Source organism: Poecilia mexicana, unplaced genomic scaffold, assembly GCF_051168715.1.
Source record: "Poecilia mexicana isolate PSO_F unplaced genomic scaffold, ASM5116871v1 scaffold_9, whole genome shotgun sequence".
NCBI lineage: Eukaryota > Metazoa > Chordata > Actinopteri > Cyprinodontiformes > Poeciliidae > Poecilia > Poecilia mexicana.
Window position 1 is genome coordinate 9,778,513 of NW_028263378.1, and position 23,788 is coordinate 9,802,300.

Consider the following 23,788-nt stretch of genomic DNA (forward strand, 5'->3'; position numbering starts at 1 on the left):
TGAGGAGCTCTTAATCTTTTCACCAGCTCATTGCAAGATGACTATGAATATGTCAAAACAAGCAAATTCATCTGAGGAAGCATTGAAAAAACATTTAAAGTTATACAAAGAACATGTAGGACACATCCCTGAATTTCATCTTAAAGTTATCCCTGAATTTCAGCTTTTGTCACTCAGTTTACGCTGAATCAAAGAAGTTGTGACCAAAATTGAAACATTTATTCCAATCTGTGTTTTTTTCAATAACTGTCATATTTATTGAATGTTTTGCCTCTTTAGGGGTTACAATAAATGTCATTTATTTAACCTGCAAACACCCCTTTATTCAGACAGCAACACTGTTGATGATGCCTTAAACCAAACAGATAATTGGCTTACAACATTAAATGTGCAAATAAATTCGTCAAAATACATGACTAAAATCAATTTCTGATTTATGTTGTGTAATTAAGTGTATCCTCAAGTATCAAATCAGCTGACTGTTGGGTTAGATGTACATAAAACAGTTAAAAACATTTGGTTAAAAAAAAAGTTGTTAATTTCTGGTAAATCAAACACTTTTGCCAGTAAGACCAAAACTTGAACACAGAGTGCCAGCTATGTTAATAACAGAACAGGAGAAAAAAATAAGTGAGAGGACAACAAATTGTAATTTAGAGAATAAAACTATTTGAGAGGGTGTAAACAACAATTAATAGGGTTCTTCCATATTTTTAGCATGAACATTTCAAACTTATTTTAAGATGTAAAATGTATTCATTCATTTATTTTTGGAGTAACTTGAAAGAAAAACAAGCCTTTATATTCGTAGGCTCCACAAATCAAACAACTGAACAATGATTACAATATTTAGCTCTTCTCAGTTGGACCACAACAAACCAACTACATTTTAAAACTTGGAGGAATAAAAAGAAAATCTGTGAAATTTACTTTGGTATTCAAGACCCTGATTAGAAACTTCAGGTCCATCTGAACCCAAGTTGTCCAGAGTACAAAAAAGGCTTTTTTGAATTGTGGATAAGTGTGTTGTTTAAACAACATTCTTTATTTTTCGAGTCTTCCTCATAACTTTTTATATATATGAGTATAAAAATCACTATTTATTTAACTTTATAAGATTTCCATACCTTACAACAAAAAGAAAAAAATTGGAAAACCAAACAATTTTGAAGACTACGTTTTATAATTCTGTACTTTTTGAGGATACATAGAAACCCTGAATCAAAGTGGAGAACTTAATGCAGTTGAAAACTGACTGATATTCCCCTAAGATGACATCTTTCTACAACAAGTTTGGGAACTATTACTGAGAGCAAAGTTAGCTGAAATAAAAATAAATGAATAAAAACTATTCATCATTATCCTTTCTAAAGATGTGTCACTTCTCTCGGGTGTTGGTCATAACATGGAACACTTTGTACTAAACATGAGACACGTTCCCACCATGGTGGATGTTTTTTTTTTTTAATACTTTTTCAGGCTCACTTTGACAAATGACAAAATACAGGTATTTTTCTATGATCTACTCACAGCGGTAGTAGTGCAGTTATATGATGTAAATGAATAATTTCTACAAGCAGGAGGTCACTTCAGCGTTTTTATTCTATAAGGAATCTTAACCTGTAGTAATGGTACATACTACTGGGTTTTGGAAAGCAACCCAAGTCCTTCATTCGCTTTTACTGTGTCTTTTCCTGACCTCTCAGTCCCCGGCCAGTTGAGGCAAATAGTTGATTATCATCTCCTGTTAATAGAAAGTTGTTCCTCTCCGCTGCCACCTTGTGCTTGCTCTGAATGAGAAATTGCAGTGATGTGAAGACTCATTGCATTGGTAATGCACTATGACTTTCAGATAATTCCCTGAACCTTTTTCTGGACTCAAACTGACTCTTTGGATTGAATATCAACATAGCTGTTTACCTAAATGGACTAAACGTAGCTAGATTTCCATACGATCAGTTTTATTTTATGTACAGTGGCCCCAGACTACTTTGGCGCTTTGTAATTAGTCCAATTTTAATTGAATGGATTGAAGAACGAGCTAAACACGTGGGCCTTGATTTGTTGGGTCACAGTGGAGACCCACTGTCACGCAAGTACTCGGAGTCCTCATAAGCCGGAGGATAGATCTTAACATCTTTAAACAGCAGCCGGTACGAGTTACCGGATGTTACAAAAAACTAACCGCTTCCAAAACTGAGAACTTTAGTCAAATTAGGCTAACTAAAATCCACCGGTATGGTAAATCCGTCACAGAGGATTAAAAATGGCTCGTTTTTGTACACACCTGCCCGATGAAAGAGAAGACAGAGCCCACTTCCCCTCTTGGCTAGCGTTACGTCCGCTGGCTCGTCCCCGTGGCTTGTGTTGTAGCTGGCGGAGGAGCGGGAGACGACCAGTCGGGAAGTAGCTCAATCACAAAAAGCCCGATGAGGTAAGTCTGACTCCTCCAAAACCAGCTCCTGCTCCTTGACTATATATAATACCTCGGAAACACCTCTTGGACGTGCGGATACTGCCCCTGTATCGGCTTTCATAAAGCCACGGGGTTGAAGAACGTCACTACGCATGCTCACATAACTCAAGTGACGTCTTTAGCCCCGCCTCCGAGTCAACACTCACCCAATCAGGAGAGCAGGGACGCTACACAGCCTCCATCACCATGAGGATGTCAAATTGATCCTGGAACAGTTTATGAAATAATAACCTTCCTTGCATAAGCCGTTTCTTTTTTCCCTGCTGCTGGGAAGCAGTTTTACAAGAGCCAACAATGGCACCCTTCACTAATCACAGTGGGTCTTTTTGTCCGCACATGGTGTAGGTTTAGGTTATGTATTCCGCCACACTGCCACCTAGTGGTTGGTTGAACTGCTTCCATTAGGCACACTTTAGGTTGAGTCATCAGTGTCATAACCACGTTTGATAACAGGGCTCAAGCTGCATCCAGAGGACATCAATGTGTTTCTGGGCAATAATGTCGCCACATGTCTTGAGCTGCTTACTTTCACACAATGTTGCGGGGGTTTTACGTCTGTTTAGGTTTACCTGTCTGTTTCATTTTATGCTCATTATGATAGAATGAGGACTGCAAACACTCATCGAGGCATGCATATCATACGAGTTCAAAATGGCAACAATAGCTGCAAATAATGCAGCTATTGTTTGTTTTGTTTGTTTTGGATATACTGTATCATGAAAACTAAATTTTCATTTATAAATAGATCCATGTAAAATAAATGTTTTTTTTTAAATGCAAACATACAGATTCTTTGTTTTAGGCAAGTCAAAGTCAGAATAGAAGATGATGAAACTATCTATAATGACATAAAAAGATTTGCATATTCTCATCACGAGTAGAAATATAGTAATTTGAGGCTTTTCTGGGATGAACTGATTGTAATGATTTGTATTCCCAGTATAGTGTGTATGACTCCTACTTGTTCTCTTTTCTTTTAATCCACATAGGGGAAAAATTATACAATACTGGCTCAAATATAAAGTAATCCCACAAATATTTATATTATTGTCCTTTAGCGAGTTCTAGAGGAATCACACCAGGTTTGGAGCCATTCTTAAGGCTGATGATGAACAGTGGACTCCATTTAAATTGTCTGGTTTGCTGGAACAAACATGACTTTTGCCAGCAGCATCCAATCTGATTGACTTGTCAGTCTTGGAGCTTCTTTCTCACAGGCACCAATTTGTCAATGTTGATGTTAAACTTACTTTAATGGAGACAGAGACACTGGCTTTGAGCATTTTCCAGTTTATCTGTTTAATGTCTTCTGTCTTTATCTGTTTGGATAAAAGCGTTAGAACCAGGGACTGAAAAAGGCTCAACAACCTGATAAAGAAGGCTGGTGAATAAAGGTTGTGGTGGGGCTTTTGTGAATAAAGGTTGTGGTGGGGCTCCACATACCGGAGCAAGATTTCCTTGCTCCGGTATGAGGATTCAAATGAGAGGTAGAATAATAACTACAATGCCATAATAACATAACAATCTTCTTGAGCAAACATAAAGGGTTAAATTAGCTAAAAGGTCTGTTCAATAACTTGCAAAATATGCTGTATTTAATCATTAAACCAGTGTCAACAATTAAGTGGTTAACACTCAAAACTGTGAAAAATACCAACTAATGTATGATTGCCTAGAAATTTAACTCTGAACAAACAGCAAGCTAATTTCTACTTAAAGTGAAGAGAATTAAAAGACACCAAGCAGCAGAGGTTTTCCTACCTAAAAAACTCAAATACACTGGTATGGGAAGAAATAATCACAGCTACAAACTAAAAATTAGCCCAGGAGCTCAAATGTTTGTAAAGAAACTTCGGCTCTTCCTTGTTCAACACCAAATCAGAATGCCCAGAAAACACTATCAACCAAACAGTGACAGTAGAATAACAGCATAAACTCGAAAAATGCAGCAGCAACATCATCAGTATTATTTACAATTTTAAAAAAAGAAATCGTAGCTAAATTCGTGCAGAGCAGAATTAGCATTATGCTAACCAAAGCAATGTTCTTAACTGATAATCAGCAAAGAAATGACAGCTGATGATGAACCGAAAAAGTAAAACTAAAAATAAAGCTTAGTAATAAGGTAGCTAAAGCTAATACAACACGCAGAGAAACAGAAGCTGTAGCTTACCGTCTACCTTCAAAATCCTCTACATTGTAAATAAAGATGGAGAATTCCCTCTAAGGTTTCCCTCGACTGCCGTTGTTGCCATCATCAAATGTATCACCATGGCGACCAGAAACTTTCAAGCAAGGGCAAACTTCGAGCGATCCGTAGACATTTAATTCAGCGATGCTGATTCGTCAAATGTTTATAATTTTCCCCCAGCAACCACATGCTATTGGCTATTTATTTAACTTCACTTAAAAGGCGCAATCAACGAATTAAAGTCAATCGGTGAAATGTCGTGAAAATAATTCAGATTACACTTAGGCACACGCTATTAAAGAAAACAGGTTAATACAAATCTAAATATGTAGGCCATATTTAGATTTTTTTTTCTTTCCTCCATATAAGAATGGTAAACAAGCCACCATTTTCTGTGTACTTTTTGAAGAGCATTGTATAATACGAGTTACAACAACATTCAAATTCCCTTGGGGATCAATTGAGTATTTTTGAATTTGGTTTTGAATATATATTTGTTTGTTTATATAATTCAGACTCACTATTGTTTTAATCATTCCACCCTGAGGTAAAAAAAAATTGAAATGTGTCTTTAAAAATTAAAATAAGAATCATGCCTATCGCAATTAGAATCTCTTTATTATTGCAACTTTTTTGTTGATATTTTTGTATTCTTTATCTCTTTAATTATGCTTATCTAGAGGACATACAGACCACATTTTCAAACAGTGCAACATTTAGTCTGCATTTATGCTTTATAGGCAGGTATAGGTTTGCATATGTTTGTGTTCCTTTTGTGTTTTTCTTTCCTAGTTCAGGCTTGTGGTTTCTCACAACACTCAGCCAGATTTCTGCTCATCCTGAGCAGGTTTTGTTGAAACTTTGCTGGTCAAAGGGATCCGTTCCTCTTCACTGGTACTTGGTGCTTGCTCAGGATGAGGGAATTGCAGTGAAGCAAAAAGTTGATGCAATCTGCTGGAGATCTTAGATAGACGACTTTTTACTCCTTGGCTTTCTACTGAATTGCAATTAGATGTAAATTAACTGTTTTTTTTTTTTTTGCCTGACTCCGACTCTATTTAACCAAATCTTATCCAAATTACTTTGGATTTAATGAATTTGATCTGAAGTGGTTATATAGAAACTGATTTTGTTTTGAACCATTTTTTATAATCTGAAATTGACATCCTTCCTCTTAATTTTCACACTTTTTCTAGCTGAGACTTCTAGTCATGACCCATTTTCATCTTGTTTTACTTTTACACGATTCAAATTTTCTAAAAAAAAAAAAAAAAAAGGGGAGGGGGTTCATTTTATGTAATCTACTTTCATATTATTTTACCTCAAAATAAAAGTTTGTAAAATTTTGATTCAAAGTTGCACAGTGTTCACAATTTCTACTGTAAAACCTAAATTATATATTTTTGATTAATACTCAAATTACTCTGTTCCTTTCCTTTATTGTCTAGTGTCACTAAAAAGCCTCAAAGTCAAAAGTAATGGAGACTATTTGGAAATGCCACCGAGTACTTACTCTTCTGTGCACCAAGTGTAGTTCACATTCTGACATCTAGATGAAAGTAAAGCACTTCTAAAGGTATTTTGCAGTATGAGAGTCATATCAATCAACCGACATTCAGAGTAAAAGGTATGAAGCTAATTAGCATCACTCGTCCAAAAGGGGTTAAAAGATAACGTTGAAATAGAAATTCTGTGAAATTGGTGAAATTTGTGTCTCTTTAATGTTGTGACTTCACAAAGGTCCAGCTGCACCTTACATTTTACTGCGATTGAGAGTCGGCATGCTCGTGTACACTGCATCAATATGCTACAAACTTAAGTCAGCATACAAACACTTCTCACAGTCCTTTTACTTGTCCAGAGCACTGTAGGAATTTACTTTTCCAATCGGACCTGTTGACATAATCTTTGAGATTACAAAAAGATAGAACTTTTTAAATAATTTTAATTACTAAACATGAAAAGTATGTAACAGAATAACACAGGAACCCCTTAAGCAAATGTTCAGTTCTGGTGTTTTTCCCTCGTCCAGTGCTGCACAGATAAGATCAACCCAATGCAGGATATATAACTATTACCTATACATATATACAAACACACTGGTTTCCATCAGTGGTGCATCGGATGCAGGTATCTACAATGGCTTTATACATAATCAGAAAATTTTAGTGCAAGCTAATCTGATATTTCAAGCATGCTTTAGTTCTCTTTTTATGTGAAGTTTTAAAAAATATTTTTCCTTTGAGCTAAAATGTCTGTCTCTAAACGTACGTTTGTGGTAAAGTTAGGTTCCATGAGGATTCGGGTCGGGTCAGTGGTCATCTGATGATGGACGCACAAGGAGCTCTTCTGTTGTGGGAGAAAATGCCATCCAGGAAGCTGATCGTCTCTCTGAAGCAGTCCTTTAAAAACCAGGGACAGTTTCCTGATGCGGCTGAAGGAATGCAGAGGGGAGTGGAAACAAACGTGTGCTTCCTGTGTTTTTACAGTACCTACATTGTGATTCAGTAGCAGTTCTAAGTGTTAGTGCAGCGCCTGAGAACTGGGTGAGGTGGCTGGGTAATTAGACATGCTAATGAGGGAGAAACTACTGAGAGAATCCAGCTCTGCTCTATATCACATTTTCAAACAGCTGCATGGAGTTCATGATGTTCTCGTCCTGTGGAGATAAAAACCGAAAATGAGAAGCTAAAGTTTAGACTCACTTACAGAAAAACTTTTTATTTTTTTTTTTTATTTAACCAGGTACAAAAACAACCTGTGGTGTTGTGAAAAAGTATTCACTCCCTCAAACATTAAGATCATGAATTTTGTCAAAGAGCTACTTGTTAAACTGCTAAGATATAAAATTAAATATAATTGAACATCTTTTCACAGTGATAGAATCTGGCCAAATAAATACGGCGGGCCAGATTTGACCCTCGGGCATTCAGTTGGACACATGTGTCCTAGTTTTATTCAGTTTCTGCTTTCTTGACATGTTTCAAATCATTAAACACATTAAAATATCAGACCAAGATACCCTGATTAAATACAAAATGCAATTTTAAGATCATGATTAATTTTATTAGGAGAAAAAAAATATCCAAACCAGTCAGACTTAATTGAAAAAACTAATTCCCCTCCTTAAACTTGACGGGATCAATTGATGTCAATATTTTTGCGACAACTTATGGTGATGTCAGAACATCTCGGTTAGATTTAAGACCATACTTTGACTAGGCTACATCAAAACCTTTGTTATAACAACGTCTCTACATTATTTGTGCCCAAGCTCCAAGTTTATGGTAAATGTTTGGTTAATGTTGGTAATACAGCTCTACTGCTGTCAGTGGACAGCAATTGTATGTCTTATGAGAGAAATAAAAAATGATTAAATATTAATGAAATTTAAACATTGGGATGTTCCCAAAACAAGTAATAATAACTCTCATAAATGACTTTTTAAATGCAAAGGTGCTTGCTAGACAACAATAACTTATAAGCCTATAAATAAGTGTTTTTGTTTTTTGTTTTGGCATTGATGGTGTGGTGAGTCTAAAATATACTTTCTGTACATTTCAGTTGCCATAATCACACATTTTAGCAACTGGTGGGTTTTTATTTTGGGTGTTGATTCAATAAATTGACATGTGGGAGAAACAACTTTTGCCAGAACAGCAGGGCAGCAGGACGGATTGAAAACCTTCATTAGTGGAGATGTAGTTAGATCTGCGGTTGTAAACACAGATCGTACTCCTACTGTGTTTTTGTTTGTTTCTGCATGAAGCAATTGCCTAAAAAAGTACGGATGCAGACTTGGTATTATCATATCAACCTGTGCTTATTGTTCAAGTTTTATCCTAATTATAGTATGCAGTAAGTACAACATGGCATTGTTATATATAATTTACTTGTGTAATACTATAATTTACATTTCCCTCATGAATACTGATGTAATTATTTTCAGTTGGTTAAGACAACCTTCAGACAGTTGTGACTAAAGAATCAGAAGCTGTAAATGTTTTTCTTTAATTAAAATGTGCAGCAAGAAACACTTTGCCACTTTGTTTGTTGAAGTGAAGTGTCCAAATATTCAGAATCCTAACCAACGTTCATATACAGAAGTACAATATGTTAAACAAAATGTCATTTTATGGACATATTGTTTTGTTTTTTTAAGCAGCTCTTAGCTGGTTCTTACAAATCTGTATGTAAATATGGATCCATTTCTGTAGCAAGATTTATAAAGGGCCAAAAGTTAAATATTTACATTAAAACATCCTGAGTTTCACATACTTGTATATTTTCTCAGCAGAAAGAGTTTACTCTAAAGAAATAAATCCATCAGATGTTCTCACACAAGACTTAATTAAATAATATGAGGAAAAAAGTAATTGTTTTTCCAATAGTTTTCTTAATCTGGTATAAAAAATACAAAGTCTAACTTAAAATGAACAATGTTCTCTCATATAAACTTAAGGAAATCATAAAGTTAAATAAGATAATTACCATACAATATTGCCAATATCAAAAATGTTTGCATATATTAATTGGACTGTAGCACTTTTGAGGGAATCACATGTCAGTGTGGTTTTAAACCTCCAGATTTCCGGAAGAAACACCAGCATTCATCAGAATAGCACAGTGGGGCAAATGCTTGTTTTGGAGTGAGCTACAGATCAGGGTGATGTCACAGAGGCGTTCCATCCTCAAACACTTGGGTCTCATCAACAAAAGTGATTAAAAGTCAAAATACCAGCAGAAAAATACAAAAAGCTGGTCAGTAATCCTGTGATTTCTTTAAAAATTGAAGGTTGAAACATATCTAAAAGAAATTCAATGTGCCAGGTTTTTTTTAAAGAAATCTAAATAAAAATAATGTGACCATATTAATAATGTTTAACTTTCTATGAGAAAACAAACTTCTTGACTGAATATCAGCAATTTAAATCTAAATGTGCCAGAGGTGTGAGTAGTTTAGGGTTTAACTGTGCTGTTCATCAAAGCGTGACGTTAAACAAGGTGTTGCTCTGTCTGTGGGGTCGTGAGTCACCTTCTGACACGTCTCAATGAACTCTTCAATAGTCACCACCCCGTCTCTGTTTTTGTCCATTTTCTGTTGGAAGAGGAAACAGAACCTTAGAGAGGATAAACACGTCAGGACCATTTTGAGAAGAATACTTTTTTATACATTATGTTAGCATAAAATTGGGTGTTCAGAACCTGGAAGAACTTGTCAACGTGCTCTGATGGCGCATCGTCCCGTACGCAAGGGTACGTGTATCGCCCCATCATGTCATAGATGGACTTCATGATTGCAAGCATCTCCTGAGGAATAAAGATGGAGACAACATGAACTATTCACAGTCTAATTCTGCCACCATAACACACTAAAAAACTCACATAAGTAGAGATTTATATGTAAATAAACAAGTTTTACTGCTAATCTTTGCTTTGACTTGGAATACTGTATTATTTTCAAACTATAATGTTTTTAAAACATCTTTAACAATGATAAAACAAGGAAAAATAAAACATAAAAAATAAAAGTAATAATAATAACAGGAATTAGAAATAATTAATAGATTAACTGATGTGGATTAGGTTCAGTATAGGTATAAACAAGGTAAAAAAAATGGAAGAAGGAATCAAATTATGATACTTGGGTTCAAACTGGGGTAAACATTAAACAAGAGGTGAAGTTTATGCAGTCTAATCAATTAAATGATATTAAGCCAAGAAGATGAATAAGAAGAAACAAAGAAAACTCTTCTTTTAAGAAGAAATAAAGGTGTAAACTCGTCTACAGTGAGTTGTAATGCTCTTGGAGTCCCCCTGCTGGTAAGCAATCCCCATGCAGCAGACTAGTAGTTTGCTTCACGACAAATTTGATTTAAGAAAATCCAAGTTTTTTGTTTGCGATGGACAAAAAAACCGAATAATAAAGTTTGACTTAGAAAGAAATAATGTGGCAAAATTAATTGAATAAGCAATTTAAAATTACTTCTTTATGTGAAAATATAACGTACTCTTTCTTTGATACCGAATACATAAGCAGTTTATGGGACTCTGCAAGATTTACTGAAATTATTGGTGGGAAAAAACAGAAAATAAAACATAAAGTGTTATTGAAATACACTAATAATATTTTTTCCAGTTATTTCAGAAAGGCCAATTCTGGGCAAAACCCTCTGTGTACTGAAAACAGAATTTTTCCTGTTTTCAATAATGCCAAAACATTTCCTCCTGTATCCAGCACACACCTCTTTGGTGATGTAACCGTCCTTGTTGATGTCGTAGAGGTTGAAGGCCCAGTTGAGCTTCTCTGTGACTGAACCTCTGAGCAGAACTGACAGGCCAATGACAAAGTCCTCAAAGTGGATCGAGCCGTTTCTGTCTATATCGAAGGCGTTGAAGAGGAAGTGGGCGTAAGTGGATGCGTCTGCGGACAGAAAGAAGTCTTTGATTGGTTTACTGCTTTTACTGGCAGAATGGCACACAAAGGTACACATCCAGGATAGATATGATGGAGAAAACATCAAGGGAAGAAGTTCGTTAGTGTGGGATTGGAATACGTTTGGAATAACTTGTTGGATTCTGCAGGATTATTAGATTTTGCTACTTTTACTTTTTTCACCAATGTTCTTTAACAAACTTCTCAGGAATTCAGAGAAGATCTGTTTATTTTTACACTGAGTTTGAATTACACAGATCAACTCTTTACCAACTTAGTAACTTCTGGTTAAGCTGGTTGCATAAACATTTGAGTAAAAGGGAATATATTTAAATGGACACAATAATTTCAGATTTTCTAAATTTTTAAACAAAATTCACTTGTCAACAATGGTGTACAGGGACCCAAGCTATCATGAGCTGAATTAATTGATAAAGTAGCATTTTCCTAAAAACCTGAGTATTCTCTTGTATCAAGAGGGCTATCTTCCCATAAATGAAGCACATTCAAATTTAACCATCTCTGTGCCAGCTCTATTAAATACTGACCAAATAAACAAAACATGCTGGTTTTCTCAACATTATGTCTTAAACTTAGTAAAACAGAATAAGCAGGAACATGCTGCTGATGAATAGAAAAATAAAAGGTGAAAAGAAGAAACTATAGGCTCTGTGAACATTTAATCCCCCATAAACAGATATTCATACAGAAGTGCTGTCTGTGGTTGCAACTGAAGGCGTGTTAAAACTTCACATGAAGTGCATTAACGCACGACAACCCCAAAATCAAACTTGCTTATTAGTATGTCCGTTAATTTTTTTCCGCATCAGACCCTCCTCGCCTTGTAGCAATTTCTGATCAAGTAGTTGTTGCGACCGTTATTTAATGTCGGCTGAAAAAGCGTTATTTGCCCTTGTGCGTGCGAGGACTAAGCCAAGGCAACTGATAAGTGACATGGGTGTGGGGTATGTTGGACTCCATTTGTAAACACAAGGATTAAGGAGCTTGTTGAGTGATTATATTTCAAAACAAAAACCCCATAAATCTCGAATAATCTTCAATTAATCTTGTATTCCACACCGGACTCTGTTTTGACCGTTCGGTTTTTCTCTATTGGTCTGAGACGGCCACCATCTTTAATTCTGTATCAACTGCCTCCACTTAAGAATGACCAGCAGTTGCGCCCTCTGCTGGATGGCGGCCAAACTACAATAATAAAAGAAGATCTACGCGGAAGTTATTAGTCAATAGATTGGACCTAATTTTAATCTAATAAAACATCGATTGACGATTAATCATACGTCAATTAATTGTATGAATCTCTACTGTTTTAAGTTTCACATAACATTTCAGTAAAACAAAATTAAAGGAACAAAATGCGAAAAGGTTAAAGGTGTATGAATATTATTTAAATAAGTGAAGACCTTGAACACCCTCCATTTCACTGCACTCATATTTTTACTTACAGTCCCTGAAAGGACAAGAAAGGAGCAATGGTTTTAGAGTCTAACCTCCTTGGGGAAAGAACTGAGAATAGATGGACTTGAACGTCTCCTCATCAACCAACCCACTGGGACACTCCTGCAGATGAAGGGGGAAAAATGTTAAAAACAATTAATGTTGCTATTATAAGCATAGTAATGAAAGCAACAGAGAACGTCCTCGCCACAGCTTGACGTACGTTCTTGAAGCCTCGATAAAGAGACTGAAGCTCCTTCCTGGTGAACTTGGTCTGGGCCTGAAGCTGGTCCAGCCCTTCGGGTTGGTGACGCACCGTCGACAGCTCCAGGTCACTGTCGCTGCTGTCTGTGGGAGCAAGAGACGGAGGGAGGACAGGGACGGATCGACAGACAAGAAGAAGAGGAGGAGAAGTGGTGCAGAGAGGGAAAGATGAAGAGAGAAAGAGGGAGGACGGGACAGACATCGAGTGAGTGAAGGCAGGCAAACAATTGAGGGTGAGGGTGGGTTCCCACGTTTAACAGGGAGGGAGGGAAAACATGCAAGTTTAGGGGGAAGAAGAGGCAACAATCTGCTGAGAACCAAAAGGTGGAAAAAAAGGAAGAGGAGGAGGTACTTTCTTTCAGGTGGAGATCTCCTTAAACTTTATTGTTTTAGTCTAAATTTGAAGTTTTTAAACTCAGTTCTCAAAATGTAGCTTTCTTCACACATGCTCAGAGAAAGCACGGCATAGCTAGGAAAAAACAAAAAGTAGGGAAGGTTTCTCCAGGTAAGCTGGGTTTCTCTCCATACTCACCATCTTCAGACAAAGAGAACAGAGGAGGAGGAAGAGGAGGAATTGGTGTTGACACCGAGATGGATTGAAAAAGAGTAAATGGAGAACAGTAGGAGAGTGACAGTAAGGAGAAGGAAAACAAAACAAGAGAAAACAAGTCAATTCGGGTCAGATCCTAAGAGGTGTAATGGAGAGGAGAAAATGTCCAGTTCAAACACCCAGCAGAGCAGAAACTATCACACACTGTGAAACATTAACCAAAATCAACAGAGAGGAACCAAGGGTCGGATTTTACGTCACATCAGTTCATTCCTTTTGGGTTCATTTGGTTCAATGAGAACCAAATGAACTGAATTACGTAGGTCTCTGATGTTGCTTAATCTGAAAATCTGGATCCTTTTGAACATAAAATTTATTTTTCCATGACATGAAACACTCATTCTTGATCTCAGGGAGCTTTAACTTATAGAACACCTTCTACAATTATTGTCATTCCTGATTAAGATGTATTAAAAGCATTGAAATCAATTTATCTTTTTTTGCAGAAGCATCAGATTACACTTCAACAATTCAACTTTTTATTTGATTTCATTCATTCTGTGGGGGGGAAAAATCACTTGCTGAGACTTTAAATGTTTTTTAATGAATATTCAGTACCCAGAAAAAAAACCCTGCATGCAAATGGAGAACATTCCTGCAAAAATAAAGCTAAATAATGTTTCTATAAATGTTATTACAAATTTACATTGTCTATCACAGTCAGTATGAACTTTTGACTTCAATCCATGATGTTCTGCTTCCCTGCAGTATTAAAGCTCATTTGTCTAAGCCACTATTCAGAATGAGAAAGACAAGAGAACATGCCAATCAAGTAAGAAAAAACAAATCAAATTTTTTTTGAAGTCTAGAAAAAGTTGCTACTAATCCAACCTTGGGAAAATGTACATTCAGTCAAAAACAAGCAAATAAAAATAGCTTAAACCAACAGGAGAGAAGCAAGGCTGGATGACAATCAAAGCTGCTCTACAGGGGGTAAAAAACAAATTGTAAGAGAGCTGCAGCATCCTGAAGTCATGTCGTCTCCATAATAGTTTTTGGATGCTGCCCATTCACCAAATGATTGATTCAGAGAGAAAAAGGCTGTTAGCACCTCAAAGATACATGTGGTTGACTAAAACTGGAATCATGCTCAGATGAAGCCAAGATTGGACTTTTTGGCAGCAAATGCTTCGATAGATTAAAACATGTGGAGCAGCACCTGATGCTCACTACATGGTAGAGGATCTGTGTTGCTGTGGGCCCATTTCTCTTCAATAGACTAGATGAACTTAGAACTTAGAGCATAGGATCAAAAACTCTTTGAAACACCAGAATATTTTATCCACCAACAGCCGTAAAAAAATCTTCAGACAGTAAATTAGATTCACCATCCTTCACCCTGTAATTCCTTAAAAAACAAACATTTAAAACATATTATTACCAAATGTCAAGAAAGGTATCCAAGATATGCTGCTGAAATCCAGCAAAGCACATATTTACACACTGCTTAAACACAAAGTATTTTTAATCTAGTGTCCAATGGAAATATCTTAATACGCTTGAAATGGGCTAAAAACTAACTTACAAGTAAATTAAAGATATGGGAGGTTGTTTAAAGTCAACAATTTTTAATAATTTTGATGAAAAAGTTCTAGTTCCATTGGCAGGTTATTTCACTTATGACATGGGAAACATGTCTTATTATAAGTGGAATAATCTTACAGTGGAAAGTGAAATAATCTTACAGTGGAGGTTGTACTTCAAAATTAATATTAAGAAGTTATTGACTTAAAACAACCTCCTATGTTTTGCTGAAAAGTTACTTATAAATTAGTTTTGTCTTATTTTAAGTATAATAAGACATTTTGACTAGGAACTATTCCAAAGATACCTGGTAAGATTTTATGTTTTATAACAGTGTATTTTTGTATGTTTGTGCACATAAACTCTTTCCGCTATAGTTACCATTTTCTTTTGCTTCAGACCCATCTAACAACTTTCCAACAAGATAAGATATGAAACAACAGTATTACTTGTTATACCTTTAGTATATTTGCTTTGAGGTCATATCTTAGTGTTTCATGACGCACCCTGGGGTCCTGACTTTATCTCTGTGGATTAAAGCAGCCATCTACCCCCATCCTCTCCTCCTGCCCCTGCTCTGCCCTCTATTGCCCCATGTTGTTGCCTCACCGGTCTCAGTGATGTCGATCAAACCCAGCAGGTGCAGCAGCTTGAGGAACATTATCACCAAGCAGACAATGCCGACCGTCTGGAGTCCCTCCGTCTCCCATCTCACACTCATCCTGCCCTCTTCTTCTATTTTTCTTCCGTCTTCAGTCTCTACTTATCTCGCCTCTACATCACTGATTAATTGTTCCACCTCTCCATTTCTTGAAATGTCCCTTCTTCTGTTCCTCTTTCCTGTCTTTGACAGCGTCACTCACTTATTGCTCTTTTCTGCCATTCTGTTACTCTATCTAGCCCTCCCTCCCCTACTGACGTTTTATTTCAGCGTAGCTTTTTTCCCTCAGACCTCTCTTGCGCTTATTTTAGGTATTTTATGCTATCGTCCAACTTTTTTATTGAAGCTTTATTGATCAAATTAATGTAAAACGACAACAAAGGAGTGGAACATATTGGTGTCCTGCAGACATATAAAAGCTTGGACACACTGCAAAAATACAAAATACAAAAGCATTTTTTTTCTAGTTTCTAGTGCAAATATCTTAGCATTCTTGAAATAAGACAAAACTAACGTACAAGTAACTTTTCAGCAGGATACAGGGGCTTGTCTTAAGTAAATAATTCCTTAATATTGGTCTTTTAAAAAAGGATAGTTCCACTTATAACATGGGAAAAAATGTTTTGTTATAAATGAAGCATAACTTATAATATAAGTGAAATAATCTGCCAGTGGAACTAGTACTTGTTTTAATCAATATTAAGAAATTATTGACTTTAAACAAGCTTCTATATCTTGCTGAAAAGTTACTTATGTTAGTTTTGCCTTATTTCAAGTGTACTATTTGAACAACAAAAAAATAAAACTAGACAAAAAATACTTGATAAGATTTTGTGCTTTTGTAGTGCATCTTCTTTTGATGCAGGTTAAATTATTTATTCTTATTCCTATAGCCAATTAAAAATCCTTCTACAGCCACATCCAAAAAAAAAAAAATGCTTATTATCCAGCAAAGCATCCTAACAGCTGCTGATCGAATCCTACAACGTCCTATCTGAACTAGTAATCAATATCTTCAAAGGAACAATGCACATAGTTTAAGACAGAAACCCATTTGTCTTTAAGGAGACAGAGGAGAGAGACAGAGGTCAACAGGTGTCCTGAATCTCATTTTTCCACTCGGCTCTTGATCCACTTTCTAATTGTTCCCTGGTCTCCCTCGGGGTCTGCAGTACAGATTTAACGTCGCATTAACTCATTCGAGTTCTGCCACAGTCACTCCTGTGTGATGAAGTGACGCTGTGAGCTCCCACGGGCCGCGTGACACTTGTTCTGAAACTTACGGCGCTCTTTATCTCCCTCTAGTGTTCATTAACTGAACAACAAAAACAGTAACATTACATTTCTATTTTGAAACCAGAGGTGAGTAGAGTAACCAAAAATTGTACTCAAGTAAGAGTAGCACTACATTAACATATTTCTCTGAAGTTCTCTCAGCTATCCAAGGAATTACTCAAAAAATAATTAAGTAAGTTTCTTTCTTTCCTTCTTATTAAAAAGTATTTGGTAAAAAAAGTTACTCATCTTAACATCAATCATTAAACATTTAAAAATCACATCATCAGATGGATCAAAATGTAAAGTTATATGGATATTTTTGTATTTTAAAGAGTAAAAGGTAACAATTCATATAAATAACGTAACTATAGCATAACAAAATCAAAAAGGCAAAAAAAAAATCTAAATCAGTTTCTTTCAATTATTGTTATTTAATCTGTTATTTTTGTTTATTTTTTAAATAAACAATTAAACTTTCATAAAAACTGCTGATGTTTCTTTCCTTCTTATTAAAAAGTATTTGGTAAAAAGGTTACTCATCTAAACATCAATCATTAAACATTTAAAAATCACATTATCAGATGGATCAAAATGTAAAGTTATGCAGATATTTTTTTAATCTTAAAGAGAAAAATAAAAAGAATTCAAATAAATAACAGAATTATAAAATAATAAAATCAAACAAAATTTCCAAATCAATTTCTTTCAATATAAAACTTATGAAGCATTAACAAAAACTGCATCTGTATCTGCTGAATTTTTGATTAAAACAAGCTTGTTCTTTATTCAGTGCAGTTACTCACAGCAGTTTTACTCAAGAGTAGCAATACTTCATAATAAAGTTACTCAAGTCAAAATAAAAAGTACAGCGTAGTAAAAATATCACCCTAAAATAGCCACAACAGACTAAAACAACAACCTCGTTGCAGCAGACCCACACTCAGCTGTGCAGAGAAACATAAAGTGAGTCCTGTGGGAGAGTTATCAGTTCCAGTTCAAAACAAAAAAGTGATCATATAAGCATCTGAAGAAAGGATCTAAAACATCGTTTGACACAGAGCCTCTGATAAAACCTTGATGCTTAAAATGTAAACTAACTCCATGCCACAGTGTCAGACATATTAGTGTCAAGCTAAACGTGAAAACCTTAAACACAGTTATCCATCTCAAAGCAGGACTCTGAAAAAGGAATTTATATGGCTGCACTTTTACCTAAAATGGACTGAAATGTTCTGTCAGGCAGTTACCCTTTTTACATGAAGTGAGAAGAATCACATATGTTTTCAGAGGAGTAATTTCATAATGAAATGAATTTAGCTTTATTTCTAAAGCTGCAAGAGAGAGGATTTGTCAATACTGTGTGCTGTAGACATGAATCCCATTTATTTCTAACCATTATATTCTTCTATGCATTGATACTGAAGGTAAACCAAAAAGATACTGTTTAACCCGTAAAACTGACTTTTTTTTTCCTGCTAAACAAATAAAACTGTACAACATTATAAACGTGAATGCATATCCAAATTTCAAATGTGTTTGGTAGAGGCTACTGTGACTTGAAAAAGTATTCGTGCTTCAACTTTTTATCACAATGCATTCACAAACTTCTTTACTGGGATTTTGTGTCAAAGGGCAACTGAAAGTAAAGCTTTAATGTAAAGTAAAAGAAAAAACAGTGCAAACAACAAACCTGGTTGGAAATAAATAAATGTTTGGTAACATTAATTATTTCAAAAAAACCTCACAGACCCCAGGCACTGAGCTGTTGCCTGGCAACCCAAGCCCAGCCCAGCCCGTCACCTAGCAACCCAATCGGAATTCGAACATGTTTGGTCAGTTAGTTTTAGTTTAGTAAAGATTTTGTTAAGTGATTTTCCAGTTCAAAATAAAAGTGATCATATAAGCATCTGAAGAAAGCATCTAAAACATCGTTTGACACAGAGCATCTGATAAAACATCTATTTTAACCCATAGACCTTTCCTAACCTGTTCAAGGAAGTCTTCACAGAGCAGCTGGATTTACACTGAGATTAAATTAGACACACGTTTCAAATCCATTTGAACTGGATTTTATTTGAGTTGTTGGAGTAAAGGGTTTTTTTCTTTCCTTTTTACTATCCTACGCCATTTTGTGTTGACATATCACAAAAATCATACAAAAAAAAAAACACATTGAAGTCTGTGGTTGTAATGTAACAAGGTTCCTAAGACCACAGTTCATTTTCTGTTAGATTTGTTAGATTGTTCTCAAAGACTCAACCTCTGGTTAGATATAATGTCTACAAAAATCAATCAACCATGTTGGTTAGGTTATGGTCAGGGTATAGACTGTTCATAGACACCGTCTGAAAACAAGATGCTTTAATGGAGACAGGAAGTGATGGGATGTGGGCTGAGTGGACGCCTCCTTCCTTAACTTTCACTGCAAGGTTAAAACATTTAAGATGAAGTTGATCGGCTGGTGAATTGTTCTGTCGGGGAGATGATGAGGAAAGATGAAGAATGGTGAAAAACGATGATGGGAAAATCTGAATGGCAGGTCAGTGTCCTTCAGGGTCCTGGTGGAGTACTCAAGACTCCATATTTAGGTGGCCTCAGAGAAAGCCTGTTCGATACTGCATGTATAATTAATGTGAAGTAATGCTAAACTGGGGAGCATGGCCAACCACAAGAAGAGGAGTGAGCTACTGGAGCAACTGGAGATTGAGAGGAGTGATGAATAATGAAAAGACATTACTGGTGTTTTTGTTGAATTTACGACTTTATGAAGCCTCGGCCATTTTAGAGTCACTAATGCGCCGACTGGAGCCTTCCGGTTTTAACCGTCTTGGCACTCTGACATATTGGCTTTCAGCCTAAAACTCTAATCAAAGGGCAATAATCAATCAGGGGATCAAATTTCTCAGTTACAGTCCCAAATGCACACAGACAGTCCAGATTTTGTGAGGAAACCCAGATTAGACAGAAGAGCCATTAACCTTTTCTGCTGTTCTGAACCTGCAGACGCACAAACGTCTGGAAGCTAAAAATACCAAAATAAATCAATTAAAAGGACCTGAACCAATAAATAACCAAACTAATGCAGATCACTTTTAATAAAGCATACAAGGTCTTTCTCATTAAATCCTATTTACTTTTATTAAGTTAATGTATTTTTTGTGGAGATTCAGATGATTAATGTAAAGTAAAATTAAACTACTCTCAATTTTATAATAACTGCTCACATAACTGCTGAGATTTAGCATTCAATTTTTAAAAAATATGCCTGCACTATCAAAACTGTTAGGTGAAAATATAGTTACATTAGCATTTTAATACTAAGGTATTTTAGACCACTTTCTTGTTGTTCACATACGAGATTAAAAAATAATTTAAAAAATCTGCCTTCTCCAACTTTTTGACAACATCTTCAGAGCCTGAGGTTTGTTTGCGACCAAGATATTTGCATTTAAAATTATTTAAACATTAATTTGGTAGAAAAGACTAATATTTTTCATATTAGGTTTACAAAATGGAAGGGTGAAATAATCTGGTCACTTTATTACTGATCAAATGAATTAAAATGTAATCTTTATGCTTCATCAAATACCTCAAGTTCAGGTTCTGTTCAGTTCCGCTCTGTTTATGCTGCTCGCCGCTCTATACTGCCACCCTGTGGCCATCCGGCAAACAACGTTGCATAAAATGATGCAGTGAAAAATCCTCCCTCCGGAAGTGGGATTGCCAGCCAGATGTTTGCAGCTGAGGATGTTTTCCACTTTTAAAACTTCGTTAGGAGGTTTGATGTTCTTTTAAGCAGAGACTGGATGAATCAGGTAGCAGGATTATTAGCACATAATCCGACAGTGAGTCGTTCCCGTTTCCTCCAGTTTCAGGCTAAAGTGTTTGTATGAACTGATTCATTTTTGAAGTAATTGTAAATATACTTTACTACTATTCTTCTTTTGTTTTAAATGTATTTTGTTTGCATATAACTACTTTGTTTATTCGTTTATTGCACTACGTTCAATAAAGTCAAACTACTAAATGCTGATTTAATATTCCTAAAATTATGGCCTAAGTTGTTTGCAGCCAAAAATTGATTTAGGGAAAAAAATGACTCAGGCCATTATTTTGGAAGGAGATGATATATTGATCAACATTTTACTTACTATTAAAGGCAACACTAAATATACCATGCCTGGCAATATTTCTTGTCATGTGAGAAAGATAAACTGATATTATATATAATCATCACACATACGGTGATATATTCCAAGCTTTTTCTTTTTGTAATTTTTATGATTATTGCTTACGATTAACAAAAATACAACATTCAGTGCCTCAGAAAGTTAGAATATCGTGAAGAAGGTCATTAATGGAAACTCATGGTGTCACAATAATTAACTAATTAACTCAAAACTCCTGCAAAGTTTTCCTGAGTTTTTAAACAGTTTCTCTCTCTGTCTGGGTCAGTCGGCTAAACAATAATGAGGCATCGTTGACATCCTTCACAAAATGTCACTGCTGAAGAAGCCGGTTGTTCTGTATCCAAGCATACTAACAAAAAATTGAGTGGAAGGAAAAAGTGTGGAAGGGAAAAGGAGAACCGCAGCTGTGAGAGGATTGTCAAGTGAAATCATACAAACTCTAGAGATGGGTTACAAACGTCACGAGTCAAGTCGCTTCAGAACCAGAGATGACGCCAACTTCATGCTTCCCTCTGCTGACGAGCTGCATGAAAATTCAGATTTTATCTTGCAGCAGGACTTGACGCCTGCCAAAGCTGCTTCCTTTACAACCACGAAGCTCCACAGGTTGATCGCCTCCATGCCATGCCGCATGGATGCAGTAATTCATGCAAACGGACCCAAACCAAACACTGAGAGCAAAGAACCGTAAATACTTTGAAAACATCCACTTTTGAGCCATCTAATGTGCAATTCGAATGTTTTAAGACAACATTTTTAGGTTTTCTATAACTGTGAGCCATAATCATTAACACTGCAAAAAATAAAAGTTTTAAATATTTTACTCTATGTGGAATAAATATCTATAAATGATAATTTCACTTTCTGAGACGACTGGTAAGAAATATTACGCTTTAAATTTTTAATATCTACTAGTAGATTAATATATCCTGTAAAGTTTTCCTCATTTTAGAGCAGCCCAGCCAATGTGACAACTTGAATCTGATTGTCAAGGTGAAATTATTAAAAATAAGAAAAAATCATAGCAATTATTATCAGATTTTGATTGATAAAATTCAATTAAATTCAAACTTTTTTAACCCACTCCAAGTCTTTAGCTTCACATCATACAAACCACAGCCTAAAAAATAAAAAATAAAGGAGTGAGTAGAAGTACAAATTTATTCTTACATCTGTAGCATCATCAAATAAACTACTGTTCATGTTAACCTGGTTTATTTGATAATTTGACCAAATGTTATGTTTGCTGATTGTTTCATAATTGGTGACTATAAATTTGACTTAAGAAGAAAGTTTATCTTTCACCAAATCTGGAAACAGCATCTTCCTGTCATAACAATTTACGTTTTTACAAAAGTATAAAAGATATTTAAATTTAACAGACATTTTCCAGTCTCAGGATCTCTGTGTTATAAATATTTAAGTTATTGTTGCCAGCTGATATTTAGGTCTGCTTTACCTTCAAATGAGGAAATGGGCTCCAGGATGCCAAACTGCTTCAGAACCGCCATGAAGAGGATGACGACCACCCCGATGGCGAACAGCTCCATGCCCTGGATGCCCATAGCTGGAGGTCAGAGGGCGCCCGCTCAGGGCCCAGTCTGGACACAAACGTCTGACTTCCCCCCACCGGACACCAGAACCGAGTCCCACCGAGTCCAAAGCAGATGTTTCTACCAGGGGTGAGGCCTCGGGTTGGGAGTGGGGTAAACGTGCGGCGTGAGAACCAGATGGGCTGCTCTAATGTCAACACTGAAAATATCTGGAAGCCGACATATATGGAAAACCTCCGTCAGCGAGCCCACAGGGGAAAATGGAGTCTGTGTGCCGAGCCATCTCTCAGAGTGCATTAAAGGTTCGCAATCACTTCCCTGACTCACTTCCTACAACTCTCGGCTCGAACAGATACTATCACTGCTGCTCATGTTTACACAAACGATCCCCGTCTCAAGGAAGGATGAGAACGCCATCAAGGGGAAGTGAAGAGTGCAGCAAAGTGTCAGCGTCCATTTTCACGACTTGTTGCCCAGACAGAGATCTTTCGAAAAAGCACAGCATGCTGTGAACAGCAAACCAACATAAATTACCCCATTATAGACCCAAACCAGAAACCTTCTACAAACCGAGAACAATCTCACTTCCTGGTGTTGCAGCAACCACTAAAGCATCTCCAAACAAACTAATCAGACTAAAGAACTTCTCATCTAAACAACCCAGGAAGCCACTTCAGTAATCCAGGCGCTAAGCCTCCAGATTCAGCTGCTGTCCAATTCAAAGTGCAGATATAAAAGCTCACTTAGCGGCGTCCAGGCGGAGACGTCCCGAGGAGCGGAGAGGTGCTGCAGGGAATGGAACCCCCTCCCCTGAAGTCGATCTCCTCTTCCTCCCTCTCTGCAACGTCCTGAATTATCGTTTTACAACTCCTGACTTGAACCAATCAGCCGCCTCTTCAGCTTCACATCCACCAACCTCTCCGGTTGAATCTACAAAATGTTTCACACCTTTTAAACCTTTTCACGTTTTACAATCATGAACTTTAATAAATTGACAGAGGAACAAAAAAATGGACAATTATAAAGTACAAAAAAAGGACCTAAAGTAAGAGTAGGACTACTTCAGCATATTTTTACTCATAAATGTCTGCAACTGGAACATTTTAAAGTGTAGCTTTTCCTTTTGTTGTGCTTGTGTTGTTTTTGT

General features: G+C 36.2%; 2 protein-coding genes across 6 annotated transcripts in view; both read right to left on the reverse strand.

Annotated features, from left to right (window-relative positions):
* Positions 1 to 2,552, reverse strand: part of slc23a2 (solute carrier family 23 member 2) — a 43,167-nt gene extending 40,615 nt beyond the window's left edge. For all 3 annotated transcript variants that reach the window (XM_014967598.2, XM_014967597.2, XM_014967596.2), the window contains exon 1: positions 2,288 to 2,552. The gene's annotated coding sequence lies outside the window, so the exon portion shown is untranslated. The remainder of the gene's footprint in view (positions 1 to 2,287) is intronic.
* A 3,813-nt stretch (positions 2,553 to 6,365) lies between these two features.
* Positions 6,366 to 23,518, reverse strand: LOC106903655 (calsenilin-like). Of its 3 annotated transcripts, none has more exons than XM_088008755.1 (7): positions 22,548 to 23,518; positions 12,785 to 12,909; positions 12,615 to 12,684; positions 10,913 to 11,091; positions 9,873 to 9,977; positions 9,703 to 9,765; positions 6,366 to 7,326 (listed from the first exon to the last, which is right to left on the reverse strand). In XM_088008755.1, the coding sequence occupies exons 1-7, from the start codon at positions 22,651 to 22,653 to the stop codon at positions 7,279 to 7,281; spliced, it is 696 nt and encodes a 231-aa protein (XP_087864881.1). In that variant the 5' UTR covers positions 22,654 to 23,518; the 3' UTR covers positions 6,366 to 7,278. The 3 variants fall into 3 exon arrangements, with proteins under 3 accessions (XP_087864881.1, XP_087864880.1, XP_087864879.1); XM_088008754.1 differs by lacking the exon at positions 22,548 to 23,518 and adding an exon at positions 15,569 to 16,020; XM_088008753.1 differs by lacking the exon at positions 22,548 to 23,518 and having other exon boundaries at positions 12,785 to 13,560.
* Between the last annotated feature and the right edge of the window lie 270 nt (positions 23,519 to 23,788).

Bases quoted from the DNA above. Each gene is read 5' to 3' on its own strand.
- LOC106903655 (XM_088008753.1), bottom strand. From the start codon at position 13,027: ATGTCTGTCCCGTCCTCCCTCTTTCTCTCTTCATCTTTCCCTCTCTGC. The intron at 11,092-12,614 runs GTTAGACTCTAA...TTCTGTCCGCAG, and splicing joins TCAGTTCTTTCCCCAAGGAG to ACGCATCCACTTACGCCCAC. The intron at 9,766-9,872 runs GTTCTGAACACC...CTCTTCCAACAG, and splicing joins ACGTTGACAAGTTCTTCCAG to AAAATGGACAAAAACAGAGA.